The following is a 23923-nucleotide window of genomic DNA, read 5'->3' as shown; positions in this document are numbered from 1 at the left end:
TGCGTCCTGTCATAGAACCCTCCAACGCATAGTGAGAGCTGCAGAGAGGATCATTGGTGTCTCTCTCCCCTCCCTCCAGGACATTTACAGCACCCGTCTCACTAAAAAAGCCCTTTGCATAGCGGCTGATCCCACGCACCCAATGCAAAGCTTCTTCAAGCTGCTGCCGTCGGGGAGGAGACTGCGGAGTCTCCAGGCCAGGACCAGCAGGCTGAAGGACAGCTTCATCTATCAGGCTGTCAGGAAGCTTAACTCCCTCCCGATTCTGCCCCCTCTCCCCTCTCTCCTCCACGGTCTCACTGAACTCTGTCACACACACTCACACACATACACTCTCTGACTCACTCACTGGCCTGCACCAGTTACCAGTCACTTTGTGGAGCATTGGACTGCCATTACCTCATAAGACTTTGTTGTTACACTATCTCTTACCGTACATTACTAAATCTCCATTTGCACTATTTGCCCATTTGCACTACTCTGCCTGGTTTGCACTCAATGTCATTTACCCTTATATTGTATATTGTATAGCTTTCTTGTTATATGTAAAATTGTATTATATTATTTAATTTTATTTAATTTTTTTTACTTTAAAATATTTTACTTGCATTTTTAATCACTCTTATATTTAAATGTTCATTTTCTATTTTATCTAGGGATTGAGAGTAACGAAGTTTCTATTCTCTGTATGTCCTGTACATGTGGCAGAATTGACAATAAAGTTGACTTTGACTTTGACTTTGACTTTACACTCTAACCCATCAGGCACTCGATTAGCCGACTTAGAATTCAAATAGTTCCCAAGCATCTTTGAACCAAGCAGTGACTGCTGAAGCTGAAAAATGAAGTCAGGGGAGAAGTTCCAAAAACTGCAGAATCCCATGGAATGAGCATTACCAATAACCAGTGTTGGGTAAGTTACTTTAAATTAGTAATTTAGTTACATTACTAGTTACTTCCATCAAAAGTAACTCAGTTACTTCAAGTTACTCGTTACTTTCAGAGTAACTAGTTACTAGGGAAAGTAACTTTGGTTTTACTCAGAATTCTCATGTTAATGTGTTGCTTCTGTAACTGGATACCCAGCAAGACTGGCAGTCTTCTAGCTTGCTTACTTGCCACAAGTGCACTGTGCCACCTACCAATAGAAAGGAAAAGATAATGTGCATATTTCCACGAGAGAAATCCCACGCCTGATTCTATCCTAGCCTGCTTTTTACATCCAACACAAAAACTGCAGTCGTGGTGCTTTCGATTGTACTCAGAACTCAGAAATTCTGCCTTCTGAATAGGAAGATGTAGGAAACACCAGACTGCAGATGAGCTGCATACAGGGCTGGACTGGGACAAAAAATCAGCTCGGGTATTTTGACTAGAGACCAGCCGCCATTATAGGAAAAATCATAAAGCCTTTGAATGAAAACAAACGCTGTTGTGACAGTGATGTACACTGTTCTGATGGTATATATGTATCAATCTATCAATCGTTTGTTGTAAGACTCAGATAATTATTTTTTTTTAAAGTGAGACATTTTAAATGAGAATAAGAAAGTATTTCTTTGTGCCCCCCTTTCCCTGTTAATGCCATACATGGACCCCTGGCAACACTTTGCTAGACCCGCCCCTGCACAGTTACCAGCTGTCAGCTACTTAGAAAAGGATCCTGGTGTTATTTGTCTCTCAGAAACAGTTCATAACTTCCCTTCAACTCATTCACGTCACCTAAAAGGTAAACCTGTTTCTCCATCACAGCTCTGATGGTTCAGTAAGGACATCTCCTGGTTTCATCTTCATGTTTCCCTCTCACCACATATTCAAACCGACATCATGACCAGCAGCTTTACAGCTGTGGCTCCAGCAAACATCAGCTGATACTAGAAATTAATATTAAATAAATTCTAACAACAGCTGATCAAGCTTAAAAGTGCTGCTGTTGTTTACCGCGACATCCGCTGGTTTCCTCTTTCTGGCGCAAATTGTTCTACCTGAACTAGAGAAGCTTGTGTTAAGTGCTAAACCGTGTGGTTCTCTGAATGATGTCGTTCCACCCCGTTTTCTGAAAGAGGTGTTTCCTACTGTTGGACCACATATTTTAAACATAATCAATACCAGCCTCTTGTCAGGTCAAGTACCAAGTGAGTTTAAGCATGCAGTCATTCATCCCTTACTTAAGAAGCCAGGCTCAGATATTTCAGTAATGTCAAATTTTAGACCCATCTCTAAACTTCCTTTTCTGAGTAAGATCTTGGAAAAGGTTGTTCACACTCAGCTGATGGATTATCTAAACAACTCTCAAATGTTTGAAGTTTTTCAGTCTGGCTTTAAGCCGTTTCATAGCACAGAGACAGCTCTCATAAAGGTTATGAACGATATCCTGGTAGCGACGGCCTGTGGTAAACACGTAGTGCTTATACTACTAGATATGACTGCTGCATTTGACACAGTGGATCACGACCTGCTGATCTCTCGTTTACAGCATTGTGTGGGCATTTCTGGCTTTGCACTCCTGTGGATAAAATCATATCTGTCAAACAGGAGCTTCTGTGTTAAGTTGGGCTCGTCATCGTCCTCTGTGGCCCCTCTGCCGTGGGGTGTACCACAGGGATCTATTCTTGGGCCATTACTGTTTTCATTGTATCTCCTGCCACTGGGTGCGATCTTTCGTAAACACAAAGTCTCATTTCATCTATATGCTGATGATTGCCAGCTTTATTTTCCTTTCAGTCGTTCTGATAGCTCCCAAATTAGACTCCTGCTTGATTGCCTTAGTGATGTTAAGTCATGGATGCTCTAAACTTTTTACATTTTAACGAACGTAAAACGGAAGTAATTCTGTTTGGCCCGAATCGTTCCTCTGACATCCCTGATGTTGACCTTGCTGCTCTGACCCCTCACCTGAAGAGCTCGATTACCAATCTTGGGTTAAAAATCGACTCTGCACTTACCTTTGATGGCCACGTGAATGGGGTGGTGAAATCGTCATTCTATCAACTCAGGCGTCTGTCGAAGGTTAAACCTTTTCTTTCAAGGCGTGACTTGGAGACTGTTATCCACGCTTTTATAACCTCACGCTTGGATTATTGTAACTCCCTTTTAATAGGAGTTGGACCGGGCACTCTGACACGCCTGCAACTAGTACAGAATGCTGCGGCACGGTTTTTATCTGGTAAAAGGAAATTTGAGCAAATTACTCCGGTTCTGGCCTCCCTGCACTGGCTTCCAATTGAATTTAGGATTCATTTTAAAGTTCTTTGATTGGTTTTTAAATCCTTAAATGGTCTGGCACCTGCGTATCTGTCTGATTTGCTGAAGCCCTTTGGCCCCACTCGTTCGCTCCGGTCAGCTGAGCAGCTGTTGCTCTCAGTCCCCAAATCACGGTTGAAACTGAGAGGAGACCGAGCGTTCTCTATCGTGGCTCCTAAGCTTTGGAATAATCTTCCTCTTCACATTAGGCGATCGACATCAGTGCTGGTTTTTAAATCCAGATTGAAAACGCATTTTTATTCACTGGCTTTTGATTCAGTGGTTGACTGACTTGTATTTTATTGTTTTCGCTAGTTTATTATTTTATCGTATTTATTATTCTTATGGTATCTATTATGTTTCTGTTGTTCAGCACTTTGGTCAGCCTTGTGTGTTTTTAAAGTGCTATATAAATAAACGATGATGATGATGAGGATGATGATGATGATGAAAGTGGACGATAAACAATCAAGAGAGAAAAGCCGATCAGCTGATCATTGATCAGTTTCATGATTGAAGTAGAAACAGGAGAGAGAGGGTGAGAGGATGAGAGAAGAAGAGGCAGCTGTGCAGCGTAAACACAGAATAACTCCAGCTTTGTGTCTTTTTCATTGTAGCTGAAGTCCGGGACAAACTGTTCCTTTTCACCTCAACACAAAACCCGTAATATTTTCTCTGAATACGAGACGATTCCGTTTTTTACGGGACGGTTGGCAACTCTAATAATTATGAACAAAATAAAGTTCAACATCAGTAACATAGCACCCACCCAGCTGTATAGAAACTCCGTCATGCTAGCTAGCACGCACCTAAACCTGGTTTATATCTGACCCAGATGGACTGCAGGTCATAACTTCTTACCTGAAGTTCAGTTCACCTGACACTCTCGGACCAGCAGCGCTTCAGGTCTCTGCTCCTGCCTCCCCTTCCTTCATCCACCTGCTGGCTTCCACCACTTGCTAATGTTACTGAATCTGTGGAAGCTCCGCGATAGCCACCACACGAAGTAACGAGTAACGAGCCTATCTAAATCCCAGTAATGAGTAACGCGTTCCCGGTTTTGGCATAATAACTAGTTACCGTGCTCGTTACCACAATAATAACGTAGTTACTGTAACGCGTTACTTAATAACGCGTTAGTCCCAACACTGCCAATAACATTATTAAAAAACATGTTCACAGCCTGGTTCAGAATCTGCTTTGGACACTTCTTTTCATCTGTTACTGCACTAATAACTGCATGTGTGAGTTGCACCCGTAGAGTTTATGAATGGCAACAAAGCTGATAGCTTATCACAGTAGTGACAGAAGGATGGTTATAAAACAATAAATCATAAAGAGAAAGCATCGAGGCAGGCTGTCCACTGTAGTCTGTGACACACAGAAGTCAAACCCCTCATGCTCTGCTGTAATTACTACTCACTTCACCCCCATAACTCTTTAGTCCACTGTTGATCTCTGCTCATATTCTTTCTCTGGCCTCTCGTTTCCCATCATGCTCAGCGATTCTTTCACCGCCAGTGGGCCAAACCATGTTGCCATGGCAAACAGGGTAAATGAGAGATGGAGCCCTGAGGTAGGATGACAGAGAGCATTGTCTGGGAGTGTGTGTGTGTGTGTGTGTGTGTGTGTGTGTGTGTGTGTGTGTGTGTGTGTGTGTGTGTGTGTGTGTGTGTGTGTGTGTTCGTTCTGAGTGTGCTTGACTGGATGTATGGATTCTAGCACAGGGATGTGATTTGTGCAAACCACATTTACACACAACAATAGGCTTTAATGTTGTGTGCAGTCTCTCGGGAGGGAAAAGGCCGACCAGATGTGACAGATGAATGAGAGACACTACGCTGATATGAAGACGCAGCGCTGAGCACCCAGTGTACCCAAACACATTTAACTCAGCTTTATATCAAATAACGCAGCCATGTCGCAATGACGTTGTGGTTCACATTCTGCCTGCACATAGTTTATGCAAATATGGAGGTGTGTGTGTGTGTGTGTGTGTGTGTGTGTGTGTGTGTGTGTGTGTGGTAGCCATGTGGTACAATTAATGACCAAGCAAACAGCTCAGCTAGTACTTCTGCGCCTGTAGATGAAGCAGTTTATCATAGTCTGTATCTGCAGGCACACATGGAGAAAGATGCAAGTAATCCACACACTCACATGCAGAACTCAATGCAGACCTGAGGCTTATCACGGTGTGCACACAGACCATTCATCCTTAGCAAACACTCAACTGAGCTGATATTGTGTCTGCTGGTGACAGACACTGGAGATATATCTCCAGTTGTGTGTTTTACAAAAACTGGAAGGCATTTGGACGTCCTCGTGGACCTTTGTGCTTTTGATGACAAATTTTATGGCTCTAGAACCCAACCGGGCCCAAGTGGACGTTATGAAGATAGTGAAACTTTAAAACATAAATATGGACTAACAATAATGCAACAGTAGCCTTTGAAGTGAAAACACCTAATTTAACAAGTTCAATCAAAGCCCAGAATCGATGGAATCAGGCAGATGTTGTTAATAATTTAAAATGCTACTGCACATCTTTTAAAAATCTCACAATTAAAAAAAACTACAAGCAAATTCTTCTGTCTACCATTATGACTTAAATATGCTAATATGCACAAACTAGCTCATACACAGCATCACCCAGCAAACAAAAGTCAAAGTAGAGAGCACCTGCAAAAAGATGGCAAAAACCTCCTCCTCCACCAATGCACCGAAGACCCCCGGGCTTGGGCAGGGCCCCAGCGCATGCACCAACCCAAAACTCCAGCGATGCGCCAACCACAGCCCAAACCCCCCAGGCCCAACCAGAACCCTAATTCGAAGGCGTAGTGCCCCCAGAATCTCAAGTCTCCAAGCCCACCCTGGACCCGCCCAGGAGCAGAGCGGTGACCAGGCCTGTAACCCCAGTGGCGGCAGCCGCCAGATAAACACCACCCAAGAGTCACCAAAGCCCCATTCTGGTCAGAACAACAGCCCCTGCACAGAACCCCCCAAGAAACCCACCCCTAGGCAATCGCCAGACCCCCCAAGCCCGTACAGCCCCCTAACCCCACTAGGTGATGGAGCGATCACAGGAACCCAGAGAGATTGATCTGATGTGGCGGAAGAGGCTGTCTCAAGGCTAATATGGTCCAACAAAAGAGCTCTATATCGGTTAATACTAAGATTATTTTTGTTTTTCCACTTCATGAGGACAGTCTTCTTAGCAATGTGGTGGTACTGCGACACAGTACACACCAACGTTTCAAATGCAGGTTTGACAGGTTTGTGAGTGTACACTTTATCCAAAACCTAGTGACGGTTTGCTCATGTTTACCACTGGGTGGCTGAAGCTCAGGCGGTAGAGCAGGTCACCTACTGATCGGAAGGTTAGTGGTTCGATCCCCGCATGTCAAGAGTATGAATGTGTATGAATGTGGTTAGGAAACAGTCATTTTCGAAAAAGTGTGATTGGGTGAGTGTGGCGTGTTGTATAGAGCACTTTGAGTAATCTGGGAGAGTAGAAAAGCGTTATTCAAGAATCAGTCCATTCACTCTCTGAACAGAGTTTCGTCATGTTACTTTTGCATTATTACATTCTGGCACATGTTCTTATTACATGGCTTGATTAAGGCACACATTAGGCTGACATCTGGGGCCAGAGCTGAAACTATTCTGGGCCAGCACAGGACCACCAGTGCATCTGCAACTGGCCTTGTGCTGGCCCATGTGTGGCCCACCTCTGGCAAACCAGGTCTGGGCCACCAAAGGGCCGTCATTCTTTGCGGTATGTGGGCCTTGTGTAGGCACATTGTGTAGTCCAGATCCGGGCCATACCAATTTTGCTATGTGGGTACCAGAGGGTACTGCAGGGTGCTGCAGAATGCTGTGGTAGTCCTTTTGGTTCAGGGTGCCTCTCACTCTGTACAAGTCACCGACCCTGGATCTAGCAAAACAGCCCCAGACCATCACACTTCTTCTTCCATGTTTGACAGTTGATGACACACACTGTGCAACCATCCTTTCACCTACTCGACGGCGTACAAAGATTCTACAAAAATCCAAATTTTGATTCATCAGTCCATAATACCTTCTTCCAGTCTTCAGTAGTCCAATGGTGGTGTTTCATGGCCCAGGCAAGCCTCTTTGTCTTATTCTGATGTCCTAGCGATGGCTTTCTTGCTGCAACTCATCCTGCCCATAGTTTGTGGGTGTGTGTAGTTAATGTTGAACGCTGCATTTGACGCTCAAGTGAATGAGAAAAAACACACGTCGGTCGGTTGTAAGAAAGTGTGGCAGTACGTAGACCCGAGTGGTGTTTGGTGTTGTCTGATTATATGTGTGCACATTAACTTATATGATGTAGTGGATGTGGTGACACTGTGTGTGTATCCACGTGATCGTGGCGTGCAAATGAAATAATCTTTGTGTAAAGACCGAGGGTGTAGAAGCAGAAAAACAAGAAAGAAAACTAATTGGGGGGACGTTGGGGGTGAGAAGGAGTGAAAAGAGTACGCTGTGTGTAACTAAGTAGGAAAACAGCTGATCTGTAGAGTGAGGGAAGAGAAAAGGAAGAAGAACATGCAAAGGGCCAAGAGGCAGAGATGAAAGGGAAACTCGAAGGAAAACAAGAACATTGTAACCGTCATGTTTACGCTGCGGTGACTGAGGGTGATTGATCTGTTATGACGTCACGTTGCATTAACAAACTGACATGAATAAGCTAGACAGATAAGGGAAGAGGAGGAGAGAAAAAGGCAGTGCATTCTCATCTGGAGTGGCGTTAATACAACCAGGGAGAGGTGCTGGGGTCGCGACTCTTCACCGTCTCCTCATGAAATCTTTGAATTTGGCCACAACAGGTCGCGGTCTCCTGGCTCCCGGCGATGAACATGGTGGAAGGTGATGTTCTTTACAGTGTCTTCCTGAAGCTTCAGGTGGGTCTTCATGAAGGTTTTAATGGTAACTTTTGCTCCTCAAAAGTTACCTGAAGGTAATCTCTCATGCTACGGGCCTGGAGATCGATGACACTTTCTTTTATTTTTTTATTTTCTTCAGCTGGGTCATATTCTCAGTTAGACAAGTGACAAAGTCCCACAGCAGAAACCTGAAAGCTGGACAGTCGCTTATCGTTTGAGTCCAGTATTTGTTTAACTCTGAGCCACCATTCGCTTTTTCCCGCCAAGTCTCCAGGTGTCTTACATCACCTAGACCTTTGCCATGGAAGATTATCTGGTTTCACCTGATTAGTACTCTAAGACAGCGGTCCCCAACCCCCGGGCCTCGGACCGGTACCGGTCCGTGAGTCGTTTGGTACCGGGCCGCGAGAGTTGAGGCTCAGGTGTGAAATGTATGGTTTTCAGGGTTTTTATCGGTTTTCAGCGTTATTTTGTTATCGTTTTTATCGTTAAATCTGTTTTCCTGGGTCCTTTCACGTGTGTTATGAATAAATTTTCTTTTTTTCGGTACCGGTTCTAGTTTTATTTTGTTGTATTTATCCGCGACACCTTAAAGGCCGGTCCATGAAAATATTGTCGGGCATAAACCGGTCCGTGGCGCAAAAAAGGTTGGGGACAGCTGCTCTAAGCTATCAGGGCAGAACAATTACATTCTCTTCCACTAGAGGGCAGTACAACTACCTGCTCTAATTAAATGGTGCCAACTGCCAGTAAAACAGGAGAAGATGAAGAAGAATTTATGTAATAGTCATTTGAAAAGGAAAAAGTCAGTCTGACCTTGGTCCTGGACCAAGAGGAAGGCCGAGCATGAATAGTGATCATAAGAAAGCAAAAAAGGTAAACTGGGGACAATCCGAGCTAACTCCGCTATGCCTGGTGTGCTGTGTGGTTTTTCTAATGTGAAACATGCTGTGGCTCCAAAAGGTTGGGAAATACTGACCTAGAGCATTTTCATGGACTGTGTCTGAGATTAGAGACGTTTTTATACCCAAATTTGAGCCTGGTGGACGCCGAGAAGTCAGAAATGAAACAAGCATATTCATTCATTCGTTTTTTTCTGTACAGGAAAGCGAGTCAGTAATTATAATTTGCCATCTTAATCAAAACATAATAATTTTCTTGGATGGATAACATTATATAATAAAAATAATTTTATTTTATCATTAAAATATCATTCCAGTTAAAGAACATGCAAACACTGGTGCATTCGGCATCACAGAAGCATTAATGTTAATTTAGGGCAGCTGTTGCAATAACTTGGATGATAAACTTGGATGATTTTTGTGTGATTTCTTTATCGCTATCATAACTAACACAGATCACATTTCTGTAATCTTCAGAGCAACAGCATCAACTGTGGGGAGACCTCGTTTGTCTGTTATTCTGTCCACTCTGTCATAAAACTGTCTCTGCTACCACATTTATTATCCCTTAATCATTTAAAGTTCAGGTGAATAATTAGGGCTACACTAACAGTCTTCTTATCCTCCTTCATAAATTGGGCTGAAATGGGGAACAGAGTCTCTCCCTTTCTAATTAAGACGACAGATTCACTCCGTTTGCACAAATGGTGGCGGAGTCAGGTACGGTCCTGCTGCTCTCGTCATAAAGTGATGAACTGAAACCTTAATGTGGAATCATGACAGGGGTTCGAAAAGCATTTAGTAAGCGATGCGTCATGGCTGCCTCGGGACAGATTTAGGTGAATTCAGCACAGCAGACAGTAAAAGCAAAGCAACAGGAGGGGTCGGCGACATCTGCGTGACCAACCTGGTAAGATCAGCCTGCTGCTGGAGCTGCTCCTGCACTTTACGGCAAACCTCGCCGGCGGTGTCGCAGACTTTGCCGACCTTGGTGAAGAGGGCTGCGATCTTGTCGCTGCGGAGAAACCCAGCAGCTCGTCTCTTCAGCAGGTGACCCAGGCAGGCCTCGACGGCAGCTGCAGGGACAGCAGGCAGCTGAGTTAATACTGACAAGGGCAGGAGAGCAACCAGAGGAAAGTATACACAAAGTGGAGGAGAAGAGATAACAGCTCAATTTTGAATTGAAGGATATCAGCAAGAAAGATGGAGACCGACATAATTATCACATTAAATGAAATAAAGCCTGAAAAGCTTGTGGTCAGCACAACCAAACACGCCAAATGGCTGAGACGATAGCATTTTTATCAGCTGAACACTGTTATAGTCTGTTCTAGTGTTTGTATCTCTACGCTATCCACTCGGTCTTGTAGCACTGAGCGCTGACGTGGCAGCACAGAGGAAGATTGTGCTCTTCCAACAAGAAATACAGTGTTTTAAAGTGTTAATGTATTTTTTTTAACTTTATGTACTTGATAAATCTTTATTGATTCATAAAACGAAAAAAAGCAGGACTGCAACAGCGACCAGGCTATCAAGGCAGCGGGTAGAGAGAACATTAGGGAGGTGGCTTGCTGTTAGCAGTGCCTGTGAGTACACTGATTGCGAATTGTCTAATTACTACTGACTCAAACTTATTTGAACAGAGACAAACTTGTTTTTGAAAGAAAAGGCAGACAAAACCTCATTTTCACATTTTCCCACGAATGTGAGAAGTCGCAATGAAAGGAACCTGATGAGCACAAACATGTTCTGTTACAGTCGTGGAAAATTTGTCTTCTTTTGATTTTCCAATCAATGTGGAATTATCAAAGATTTTCCTCTGAACTGCAAAGTGGTAACTCTGCTAATTATTAAACATGCAGCTGGTTTGAGAATATAAAACTACATGTGTCATTTCTCTGCAAGTGAGCTGCACAGCAGTGTTTATGTGCACATGGGTGCTGCTGCAGCTGACCTCTGATTTCCACCTGCAGGCTTTTATAGATAAAGTTATTAGTGAAACACCCTGACATATTTAGAGGGTTGCCGGTGGTAACCTCAGCGTGCAGCTGCAAGATGACTATGTGGAAGAACAAATGCATTATGAACAGGACATTAGTATATGAGCTGAGGCACAAGTACAGAAGGGCACTGACTCATATGCAGAAAATGAGGGAGAAATTGAGGTAAACAGTCTCTTCCTAGCTGTGACCCATCCATTAGCCGTCTCCCTCCCTCCCTCTGTAATTGCTGCATTAGTGCTCAGCCATAATGAGCTTTAGGGCTGATGTTGAAAGCAAGATTGTGACACAATTATTTCAGCCAAAGCAAACAGAGAATTTAGCTCGTACTTACTCGGAGACTGTTTTTAATACGCAGCATGTTTTATTAATGCACCGTCATTTCAAATAAAGGTGTCTGCAGATGCTCTGGATCCAAATGAGCTTCAGTGTATATATACAGAAGCCACAAAGATTATATTTATTAAAAAGCCCATCTGAAATATGTGATTCATGTCAGGTTTGAGCACTTGTGGTTCTCTGCTTGCTTTTGCTCTGTGAGGTGAATCTACCACATAATATTACAGACCGACAACAATGTTATTCTCTGCGATGCTGGGAAAAACCTGCTTTATGGGTGCAATCGTCTGCTTTTATTGCTACTCTAGGCACCTTAGAGGGTTGCTCAGAGGCTTGGAGATTTTCACTCACAAAGCTGTCTGTACAGTACATTCACAGCAGCTTCTGTCTGGCAGATTAATACATTAGCCTCTGGGGACATCTTGCTGGTAATACTTTCTCGTGTAAAACTGTCCTTTATCCTATTAGAAGAGGATCGCCAGGATTAGCAGCAGAAGAAGAAGTGAAGGTTTGCAGGGAGGGAATATTGATGCACGGTTGTTTCTGTGGAAACATAAGAATTGAGGACAGGATGCAAGCAGCTCTCCCACGGGAGGAACCGCACCCAGCATCAGCTCATCCTGCTGCCTCTCCTTACAACTGGCCTGTTAATTCATGTTCTGGGTGTCTGTGGCTCTGATGAATCATCAAATCCAAGCTATTACGCGAATAATTAGCATCATTCTAGGGCTATGGAAGAAAACACTGTGAAATAAGTGCTGCTGGGACCACAGAGCAGCGGAAGGCTCGTTTCAATACTACCAAAACATGCTCGCCATGCAAAATGTTTTCATTTTGGTTTAAAACATTCGCCTAATCCTTAGAGTCGCCCCTTCGATACCTCTGCTGATAACTCTAGATTTATGACAAGCATAGCTGTGTGTGCTTTTTCAACGCCAGTTTAAAGATCCGGCTGTCCACGTTGGTCATTCAGAAATCCACCATCACACATTATTAGAATATTTCCTAATATCAATGAAAAAGTATTTTAAAATACAGAAATGACCAACAATGCACTAATTTACACACTTAGTATGTTGAGTCCATGAATTACTGGATCAGTGTGGCGTAACATGGAGCCAATAAGCTTGCAGCACTGTGTTGAGTCAGGGACCTGGGTCTGAGGAACCCAGGGTCCATGAGCAGATTTGGACTGATATTATATGCTATATGTATATTGAATGTATTGTGCTGCTGTCCCTTGTTTTCCTGCTTGCTGGTGTGTGTGTGTGTGTGGGGGGGGGGGTTCAGGTGTATCTGGTAGGCCAGTTTAGAGGCACCATCAACCCTGGTGGGTGGGCCCTGCCAGGTGACCTAGGATGATGCCACACACCTGCAGCTGATTGGCCTCGTCCGGAGGGAGTTACTTTAGAGCACAGGTGTCCTGCAGGTTTTAGATGTGTCCTTGATCCAACACAGCTGATTCAAATTGCTAAACGTTCTTCTCAGCATGTCCTGAAGTTCTCCAGAGGCCTGGTAATGAACTAATCATGTGATTCAGGTGTGTTGACCCAAGGTGAGATCTAAAACCTGCAGGGACACCGGCCCTCGAGGCCTGGAGTTCCTCACCCCTGCTTTAGAGAGTGGCTGAGCTCCCATCAACGTGGGATTGTTGCGTGAGGCTACCCGTCAATTTTCTCCACAAAGCTTTTCATGGAAGTATGACATCCTGGTAACGGGCTGCACTGACTTTGGACTGAATAAAACACAGTTGACCAAACACCATCGATACCAACCAAAGACAAAGCACACCAACTGTTCACACACTGTGGAAACTTCTCACTGGTCTTCAAACACTTCACACCCCTGGAACTTAATTTACAAATAAAATGCATCAAAAAAGAGAATTTTTCTATTTATTCCACTACTTTTGACATTGTCCCTGGCTCGGGAGTGGTTTCATATTGGGACAGCAACAGCTGTGTAGTCAGTCACGATGCACAGACACCAGTCTCACATCGCTCTGAACTTCTTCTAACTTCATTCGCTTTTCTTGATAATCTTCTCAAGGCTTTGGTATTTTATTTTATTTTCTGAATTTTTGATACGACACTCTGTAAACAGCCAGCCCTTCAGCAATGACTGTGGCTGCGTGTGCTGAACTAGACCTTCCTGATTTCAGTTTTTTGCATATTTGTCACACTTAAATGTTTTAGATGATCAAACAAAATGTAATATTAGACAAAGATAACCTGAGTAAATGTAAAATGCACTTTTTCACTAGCCATACCTACAGCTGATAGCTCCCAGACAGATGTGTGTGTGTGTGTGTGTGTACATGTTTAGACATCTTTGTGAGGACAGATGGCATGATGCTATACTTGTGGAGACCGACAGTCACTTATGGGGACAAATTGACCGTCCCCATGAGTTTGAAGACATTTTTGAGGCTCAAAATGTGATTTTAGCATCAGGGTTACAGTTAGGTCTAGGCTGAGGGTTAGGCATTCATTTTTGATGTTTAGGGTTAGGGGCTAGGGAGAGCATTATGTCAATGAGATGTCCTCACCAAGACATGAAAACAAGTGTGTGTGTGTGTGTGTGTGTGTGTGTGCATGGCTGGAAACCCAGTATCATGGCAAAAAATGCCGACACGCTGGTCCACCGTGTCCATTTCACGCTATTCCTCTTCAAAGTGTGAAATGTACACGCATGCATCACCAGTAGGAGGAGATAATATGTTTAAAGCCAAGAAGTTAAAATAAATAAATAAATAAAAGCCAGTAGTGATCAAAAAAAGTATGAAATACATTCAAGGGTCATTAATCACCAAAAACATTGAAGCTCGGCAGCTAATATGTATTTACATGTAACTGTGTTAATGTCTGTCTAAATGTTTTCCCATCACTTTGTAAGTAAACACCTGAATCTCACACATTGTTGTCTTTGCTTGTTTTTGAGGTCCAGAAAGAGTGTAAACATGACAACGTTCAGATTTCTCTGCCCAAACATTAGGAACAGCTGTGACATTAAATCTTAGGACAAAGTCCATTCACCAGAAACAGCACGCCAAAGTCGTCAAGCACCATCTTCAGGTACCAAGCAACCAGGAAACACATACACAACAGATCTAAAGGGATGGCTAGCAAGCATATGGAGCTGAAATACAATTAATATAAACACTATGAAACACTGAGAGAAAAGGTTCGAATGCAAAATACAAAAATGAGTTCACAGCAAGGGTGTAGATTTGGCATGGACGGAAGGGACGGGGACAGGGTGGAAATATTCCACCTCGTAGTGCAGTTTGCACAACTTGTTTTAAAAATGCACTCAGCCTACAAACATTACTGATGAGTCAAGATCTGCACAAAGTGACAGAAACACTGAAGCAGCTGCACATTTTATTCTTATTGTCATGTATGTCCTATTTGTCAGGTGACAGAGTAATGGTGACACAAGATCACAGGTGAAACTGGATGATGACTTGATGGTTCATGACTGTATTTGAAGCACATGTGTGACTGCATGTATGTGGAATGTCTCACTGTTATTCATCAGGTGACAGAGGCAGCTCTGCCATGTTGTAGCTCAGAGGTGAAGAGGCGAGCTCACAGGTGACTGACTGATGAGTTGGTGCTATAGATTAACTAGTATTTATTATCATGACAGTTGTTAGGCTGCTGATGTAAATTGATTCTTTAGTGTACATTTGACAAAGAATCTGAATTGACATGTCTCACTTTTTATATGGCACGAATCAATGTGTTATTTTATCAGGTGGCAATATGTCCTAGTGCAGTCAGAGGGGAGGAGCCAGGGCCAAAGCTGAGGCACATCAAGCACAGAATAATACTTTTAATCTGAGGATAAAACGCAGGTACTGAGGCTGAAAGAAGCTTTAGTGCTCTCAGAAGACTAAAAAGATGGCTAAGGTCAACAATGACTCAAATGAGATTAAACAATGCTGCTGTGTGTCCACCAGGACAGACTGGACAGCATAGATGTCAAACCAATATGCCAGCAGTTCATCTCAGTTAACGAGAGGAGCAGGCATGTGTCTGGCTGCTTCACATAGTGGACATTGAGTTGTTGTGTGGGACACCAGTAGTCCATGTTGCTGTAACCGTAGTTCATGCTTAGAATAAAACATCCCAGCTCACTGAGTTGATCGGGGCAATAGTGCCTAAAATGTTGCATAATTTTGCTGAGAGATCTTTTACTCTGTGGTCATCTTAGACGAGTAGTTTTATGGACAAAACCCACCAGGTCACTCAGTGTTCCCTTAGTGCTGATGTGTCAGAGATGTTGGTGTAACTGAAGTAATCTTGTTAAGTCCTTAAAGTCATATTCTTTTATTGTCACACTCTATTTTTATTTTTGTATGATACCTGATTTATATGGAATATGGCTGAAGTAAACTAAACTCTAAAATACTTAGTAATTTGTTTAATAGTAATTTAACATTATATAATTCACATATAAAACTATGAATTGTAATTTTAAATGGTCTAAAAGCATGTAGAATAGCATATGTAGGCAAGTATATTTCTCCTTTATTTATCAAGAAGCAAAGACAAAAAGGAAAAAAAAGAAACAGGGCAGGGTTCGGTGGTTGAATCATCCGTCCCCACCAATGCCAAAACCAAATCTACGCTCTTGGTTCACAGTACAAGAAAGCCTGTGTGAACTGAGTGCAGAAGCAGCGTCTCACAGGCTCAGCTTCAGTGCTTCGAACACCACGACTCATCTGCAGTTCAAGAAGGACGTGACTTCCTGAGGAGCACAGTGACACGCTGCTGTTCCAGCACTAAATCGGGAAGTTTAAGCTACAGTAATGACTCTCGCTCTTATTCTCCTCTGCACATACGGTACGCCTACTTTCATTTGATTCTTTTCACACTGTTACACTTTAGTTTGCTTCAGTTTGACCCAAACTACATCCCATCAATTTGAGCTAATCTCATTGTTTTGTCCCTCACGATGAAAGCACTTCATCTCAATCAGTTAGATCACTCAGTATCTTTGGTTGTGAGCAGTACATACAGCATTTACACAAAAGTTTTACTTTTAATATGTTGGCATCTGAGTTATTATTTACAGATTTTGGTTATGATTTGAGTTTTGCTCAATAAGATCAAGATGTCTCACTGTGTAGTCTTTATGTAGTTCTTGATATCTCGCTTGGCTTTCTGTTTGTTTCTTAGTCTTAGTTTCTGGTTCTGCTCTCGGTTATTGTTTATATGCAACTCGGTGTTAGTCCCCCCCCCGTGAGTCTTGTCAAGTCTCTGTCTCTGTGTCTGGTGTTTAGTAACTTCCTGTTTTAGTTTCCCAGTCTCTTGTCTTGTGTTTAGTTTTGTCTCCTTAGTTTGACTCTGATCGCCTGTTTTCCTCCAGCTGACTTTTGTTTCCGCAGTTAGTCTCCTGTGTATGTAAGGCCTGAGCTTATATGTGTTCTTGGTTCTGGCATCATTTGTCTTCCCAGTTTGTGTGGCTGTTCTGCCCGAGGGTATCCCTGTGTCTGTCTTCAGTCTGAATTACGGACTTTCTGTTGGAATCTTGTGAAATCACCAAATAAAGGTCAGTTTTTCATCAGCATTCAACATGACAATTTGCACCAGTCAGTGCAACTCATCTGTGATGATGGAAACACCCAGAGGCTAAAATTAATATGAAGTCGGTAATTTTTCTAAAGCAGTGTGGGACTGTGCTGAAATTAAGGTTATGTTCATTAAGTGATTTCTTCAGGAGAAGTCTGACTTCCTGTTATAACTCTCAAACAGGAAATGGTTTCACTAATTTAACAGGTCTTCATTTGTCCTGGAGAACTTGTTACTCTATAAAAGGCCTCCATAAACCTGGAACATCGTACTGTTTGTCACTGATCGAGGAAAACGGGAATAAAGCTCACAAAAAGCTCTGTTGAGCCAAATATTCCTTTAACCTTCGAGAGCAATGATTTGAAGACTGTCGCCACAGATAAAGTTTTAACCATCAGAGACAAATAATCACAGTCGTGCCAGTAAGTACAATAATTAACGCTTACATTTTCAATGATTAATCTATCTTTCTAAACAGGATACATACTACAGGCTTTTAAGGTGGCGGTAATCAAACCATTACTTAAAAAGTCTTTACTTGATCCAGCTGTCTCAGCTAATTATACATCAAACCCTCTTTTATTTTCAAAAACTGGTGAAAGAATAGTTGTCAAACAGTTAAGTGATTATTTACAAAGGATGTTTTATCTGAGGAGCTTCAGTCAGGATTCACAGATAAACCAGTGGACCTGTGTCAGACCTCAGTGCAGCGTTAGCACTGACACAGAGATCACACCGTTAAAGGTACTGAGCTGTAGTGTGTGAATCACATCTATCTGACACATTTGAAGAGTGTGTCTCACACAAACATAGTTACAGAATATCACAGGTTAGCTCCTTTTTTCATTGACTCCATGTTGAGAATTGAATTTAAATTCTTTCTCTTCACATACAAAATCTCAAATAATCCACATCCAATCTTAAAGATTTCATTTTAAATGTCTTCCTTACTCAATAGTTTATTTAAAAGTTCTTTTATGCGACCAGCTCCTAGTTTGGATTGGAGAGACAGACGCACGCTCTACCTTTAAAATTAGACTTAAAACTTTTCTCTTGGATTAAGCTCAGGCGACCCTGATCGATCCCTTAGCTGTGCTGCTGCTACATCATTTCTCTCCCTGTGAGCTTATACAGCACTACTGTATGTCATCATTAGTAATGATTAAACTCTGCTTTCTGCTTTCCTAACAGCCCAACTGGTCCAGGCTGTCAGCTGCCCCTCTTTGAGACTGGTTCTGCTGGTTTCTTCCTGTTAAAAAGGACGTTTTCATTCCTGCTGTTGCCAAGGGCTTGTCACAGTGCATCATGTGATTGTTGGGGCTTCTGTCTAATATTGCAGGGTCTCTACCTCACAATACAAAGCACCTTGAGGAGACTGTTGTTGTTTAATTGCATTGAACTAGACTGAATAGGGGACTCGGGTCACCTGGTTGGCAGCTACTTGTATTCTGGTTATAAAACGATATAAAAGCAAGATTGCCGTTGCAGTGGTAGCTGTGTGCAGATTGCTCATTTTGCCATCCTGCAGCAACTGTGTCACTGTTTGTGGGGGAACTAATGTACTTGTGTAATGTAATGTGCTTCAGGCTGAACTGGATAATGTAATTGACACGTGACCCATTCACACATGAGCTGATAGCTGAAGCTGTTTATCGCCATCTTGGTGCACCAATGTTGTTTTGAACGTATCAGCTGACCTCAGTTGATTGCTCCTCTTATTCAAAGCAATCATTTAAAGGCAACGACAATTCATTGCACACAGCTGGGATCGTTTTGGTTGTGCTACAGTGTCCAGCACTGTTCTCCACAGTGTTACTGTAGCACCACACACTGACTGTGGGTGACGATCTCATACGACGCAGCTTCAAAGGAACGTAACTCTTCAACCACTCCATACAGCCGATGCTGCTTTCATAGCTAAACTGTAAAATACATCTTGGACGTCCATTCAGCCTGAAAATACTGAGTTGTGATTTTTGGTCCATGTTGCTCAGCCCTGAACCTGAACGTGAACCATGTGAAGCCAACTAGCTGCTCTCTAAACTAGCGTTTTTTAAATCAGCTGCAACTACAACAGGTTGCTGGTCATTTCACAGGAGGCGCGCAAGCATCTAACGGCGTTTGCTGTGTGGGATGTGTACACAATAATATATATTTGCATGAACGTGTAAACTCTGATTGATGACTTTAATAATGCTGGTAGCCTTAGGCCTGACAGATGACACACAGGTTAGATGTCTGTGTCACTACTGTGCATCTGTCATAATTATAGATCATGTTTAAGTATGTGTGCGCTGGGCAGACCAGTTATTACTGGAGTTCAGCAATAACTGGTGGTGGATTGTCTCATACCTTCATGCCATAAAACCATCTCTGTTGATGAAATCAGTTTATAGTGAAGTGTTTTAGGTTTCTTTAAATAAATACAACAGAGTTTGAGCTCATCCAACAATCCCAGGTGATTTCAATACTAACCTACATCAGCTGATGGATGAGGTGCCTCCAACTGGCCAACTGCATACACTATGTTTGCTTTCTACTTAAACTGCTTTAGCTTAAAGCAGCAGTTCTACTCTGCAGACAGCTGGAGGCACCGTGGCCACACGTAGTCATACGTATTACATCTTTATATTATTGTTTATAGTCTGCCTGACTGACGCTGGTGGAGGCAATCGTCTGCTCACAACCTTGCACTCACCGATGACACCGCGGTCCTGTGATTGCGTCACAGCACTGGTTACAGCACGGGGAGCAGGTAGATTGAACAGCCCACGTGATGGTGAACACGCGCCCTGCACGACGAAGCCAGTTCCACGTACAAAAAGTATCTTCCATCTTTGGATTCACTTAGTCTGGTTTTCAGCTCGCTATGCTAACTCAGGGTTTCCTCTGTGTGTTCATGTGAAAGACGTGCTGCTGGCTGCCTCTGACCAATCACAGTTACAGAACAGAGCAGCTGATTTGATGAAGGAAGATAAAACTGTAGTGTGGGAAAATATGAAGAGGTTAAACACATAATGAAAGCAATACTGCTGCTGCAGACAAAGCAGGAAAAACACTGTGCACTAGTTTAGTATTAAAGGACTGAATGATGGTGTGATCGCATTAAGGGCTACTATGTTAGTAAAGCTATTAGCTATTTGAACCCGATTTTTGCCTTCACTCTGCGCTCCATCTCATCCCAAACCAGCTCCACTGGGTTTAGGTCAGGTGGCTGTGGAGGCCAGGCCTCCATCACTCTCCTTCTTGGTCACAGAGCCCTCACACAGCCTGGAGGTGTGTTTGGGGTCCTTGTGCTGTTGGAAAATAAATGATGGGATGGCATGTGGCTGCAGGATGCTGTCGTGGCCATGCTGGTTCAGTGTGCCTTCAGTTTGGAATAAATCACCAACTGTGAAACCAGCAAAGCCCCCCCACACCATCACGCCTCCTCCTCCATGCTTCACAGTGGGAACCATGCATGTAGAGACCATCGTTCACCTTTTCTGCACAAAGACACGGCAGGTGGAGCCAAAGATCTCAGATTTGGACCCATCAGACCAAAGCACAGATGGTCTAATGTCCACTCCTTGTGTTTCTTAGTCCAAACATCTCTTCTGCTTGTTGCTTTTCCTCAGTCGTGGTTTCTCAGCAGCTGTTTGACTGTAAAGGCCTGATTCACACAGTCTCCTCTGAACATGCAGAGATGTGTCTGCTACTGGAGCTCTGTGCAGCATCTATCTGGGCTCTGATCTGAGCTGCTGTTAACGATTTCTGAGGCTGGTGACTCGGATGAACGTATCCTCAGCAGCAGAGGGACTCTCGCACTTCCTTTCCTGGGCGTCCTCATGTGAGCCAGTTTCATCGCAGTGCTTGATGCGACTGCACTTGGGGACACATTCAACGTTTTAGCAATTTTCTGACTGACTGACCTTCAGTTCTTAAAGTAATGATGGGCTGTTGTTTCTCTTTATTTAGCTGTTTGGTTCTTGCTATAATATGAACTCTAACAGTTGGCGAGGCTGTCAGCTGTGCACCAACCTGATGGTCCCAACACCATTAATACATAACCCCATATATCTTCATATATTTGATGTCTTCAGTTTGTAGAGCAGTAAAAATAAAGAAAAATCATTAAATGAGAAGTTGTGTCCAAACTTTTGGCTGGTAGTGTACTACATAATCTTACTACCAAGCACTGACTGTTTCTTTTACACAGCCAGTGCCATATATAGGTAAAGTTAATGATGCCACTGTTAACTTATGCACAAATACAGATATGATATTTCCAGCCTGACGCCTGATATAAACGTAGCGCCAGCTATTTTAATCCACTTCTAAGGCTCTATACCTGTGTGACTTTATGAGTCACGTTGCTGCTGATGAAGCAGGTGCAGTCAGAAAAGTAAAAGCAAGATAGTGGCGGACTGTGATGAAACAACACAGACAGATGGAGGAGACTGAAAGGCAGAAATAGCACAGAGAGATGACAAATGGCAAAGACGAGAATGACTTCACCACAGAAGATGGGAAGCACTTGCTCTTTCCTCCCACTCACTCCTCGTAGTGCCCAGTTCTCACAAGGAAATCACGTCTGCTGCCAAACAGGTGACAAAGCAGCAATTATGCAGCAATTTCTGCTGCTCTTCTGGACAGTGTTTGTGGCAGCAAATGATCTCAAATAAAAGTCGTGATCAGACGTGGAGGAAAGAAAACGTCATTGTTTACCTTAAGAGTTTGTACGGATATTGTTGTGCAATTTAAATCATGTAAATATTTAGTATTTCAGTTCAAAATAAAAGAAAGATGGTGCCATAATTACACCACAGCTCAGTGCTGCGTCACAGGAGGTTTTTGCCACTTTGCACTATTTACGTGTTCTGGAAATCCTTAAGCTGTTATCAGTGCCCATGTATGTATGTATGTATATATATATATATATATATATATATATGAAATCTGCAAATGATCATTTTTATTAACATTTCACACAGCGTCACAACATTTTTAGAATTGGCTTTGAATAGCCTCAACATTAAGGAAAAGGCACTGTGAGCCAGGACAGCAGCAGTGAGATGATGCTGCTGTGAGCTGGTATTATTTGCCATGAAGATGAATGTGTCCTGGAAAGACAACAAAAGAAACAGTGTTGCAGTGAGTCTCTGCAGTATCTGCTTCCTGCAGGTGTGGATGGATCTTGGATGCTCCTAAAACTGTGAAGAGGATCGGGGTCTCTAAATCGGCTCAAACAGATTTGGTGTAATTCGACTCAGTCTCCTGAGGATTCGCTTCTCCGTGGCTTCTGCTTCCTAGTCTTCTGTGTAAGGTGTGAGGAGGTTGGGCGAAAGCGGGGAAAGGGAGAGCCTCCTAGGGTCACGGGGTCAGGCGGGTTGGCATGGAGACCAACCTGCATCTGTTTCTAACTAAAATGAACCGTTGCAGGGATAGCTGTGTGCAGAGCTACAGGCATAGCAGACCTGACTCCGTCCCCTTTCTGCACTAGCTGAGCTGCAACCTTGGCTTTTTCAAGCTGTGATCAAAGCTTTTCAAATAAAGAGATGCAGCGTCTGCTATGATTAAGACTGCAGTCCAAGTTACATGATGCAGCAGATGTAGAAGGGACAGGGAGGTTCAGGGCAGGGCTTCAAATGTAATTGCAACTTAGGTGAGTTGAATGCAGGCAAAAAAAACCAAAAACCCTGAAGTTGAGCAGGATGCAAAATAGAAGAAAAGCCGAGGGCACAAATACCCGTGCCACAAGTATGAAAGTCTTTCTACTTTGATACTTTCCAGCTCAAATTCCCCGTCTCTTGCTCGCTGCTCCCCACCTTTAGCATTAGAAATGTAAAGTACCCGCACTTGAGTAAATATTTTTCTGACAGCGTTTCAGTTTTACACTTATCTTAACACAAATTTTCAAATCAGGCTTATTACTTTAGGTTTAATGGATCTGAGGGACGTTTTCACTTCTTCAAACATCAAACCGAGCTAAGCCTCGATGAAGGTAACAATAATACAAAGACCAGTTCTGTTGGTGCCTCCATCACTGGTATCCCACACGAAGAGTAATCTATGTCTCCTTTTTTTAGCTCTATGCTCTGGGGTTAAAGGGGGTCCGGATGATCTGAAACAGCATCTTTGCTCATGTCCATAAGCTCCGTCTAACCTCGTGCTACAGAAAAGACGTGAGGATAAAGCGGGTGACATTTCAAGGGCAGCAGGTCATTTCAAAAGCAAAGTTTCTGATGGTTAGGCTACATCAAGATGACCTTGAATTTAAGGCGATGATGCTTAGATTCATTCAGTGAATTCAACCTTTATGTTAACTGTATTCAGTCTAATATGCAGGCAGTATAAACAGTATACTGTCAGTGTAGTGAGTGGAGATCAGACAGATGGTGAAATACAGGGTTACATGTCGTTGAATTCAGTTGTGTAAATCCACAGAGCTGTAAACCTCAGCAGCAGGAGGTCAGCTGATCTCAGCCTGTACACGAAACTCATGTTTCTGTTTGGTGTGGAAGTTTAAAAAAAAAAGAGTTTTTATTCCCATGTCCATTATTATTTTAATATTAAGTTAATATAGCACGAGGTTGAATTAGCTCTGCAGAAAAACAGCTGGTAGAAACATCCTTCAAAGAGCTACTTTTTACATTCTTACTCTGAGTACATTTCAGAGCCTGTACCTTTTCATTTTTACTACTTAGATTACTTTTTACTACTTAAAATTAGTATTTCAGTTTTTACATGAGTATTTTCTTTAACTTGGTAACTGGCCTGTACTTGTATAGTGCTTTACTCAGTCCCTACGGACTCCAAAGCACTTTACACTACATTCAGTCATTCACACACAGGTGATGGCAGCTACATTGTAGTCTGACAGAGGCGAGGCTGCCGGACACTGGCGCCACCGGGCCCTCTGACCACCACCAGTAGGCATCGGGTGAAGTGTCTTGCCCAAGGACACAACGACC

The 23923-nt window shown here is 43.0% G+C and overlaps 1 protein-coding gene across 3 annotated transcripts in view; it reads right to left on the bottom strand.

The window, feature by feature from the left end:
• The window catches only part of sgsm2 (small G protein signaling modulator 2), a 102283-nt gene that overhangs the window by 34416 nt on the left and 43944 nt on the right, over window positions 1-23923 (bottom strand). For all 3 annotated transcript variants that reach the window (XM_040006467.1, XM_040006466.1, XM_040006468.1), the window contains exon 3: window positions 9960-10128. In XM_040006467.1, coding sequence (XP_039862401.1) covers window positions 9960-10128 — 169 coding nt within the window. The remainder of the gene's footprint in view (window positions 1-9959; window positions 10129-23923) is intronic.

The sequence above is a fragment of the Simochromis diagramma genome, unplaced genomic scaffold (assembly GCF_900408965.1).
Source record: "Simochromis diagramma unplaced genomic scaffold, fSimDia1.1 OVJJ01000024.1, whole genome shotgun sequence".
In the NCBI taxonomy this organism is placed as follows: Eukaryota; Metazoa; Chordata; class Actinopteri; order Cichliformes; family Cichlidae; genus Simochromis; species Simochromis diagramma.
This window is presented reverse-complemented; position numbering and strand designations above follow the sequence as displayed.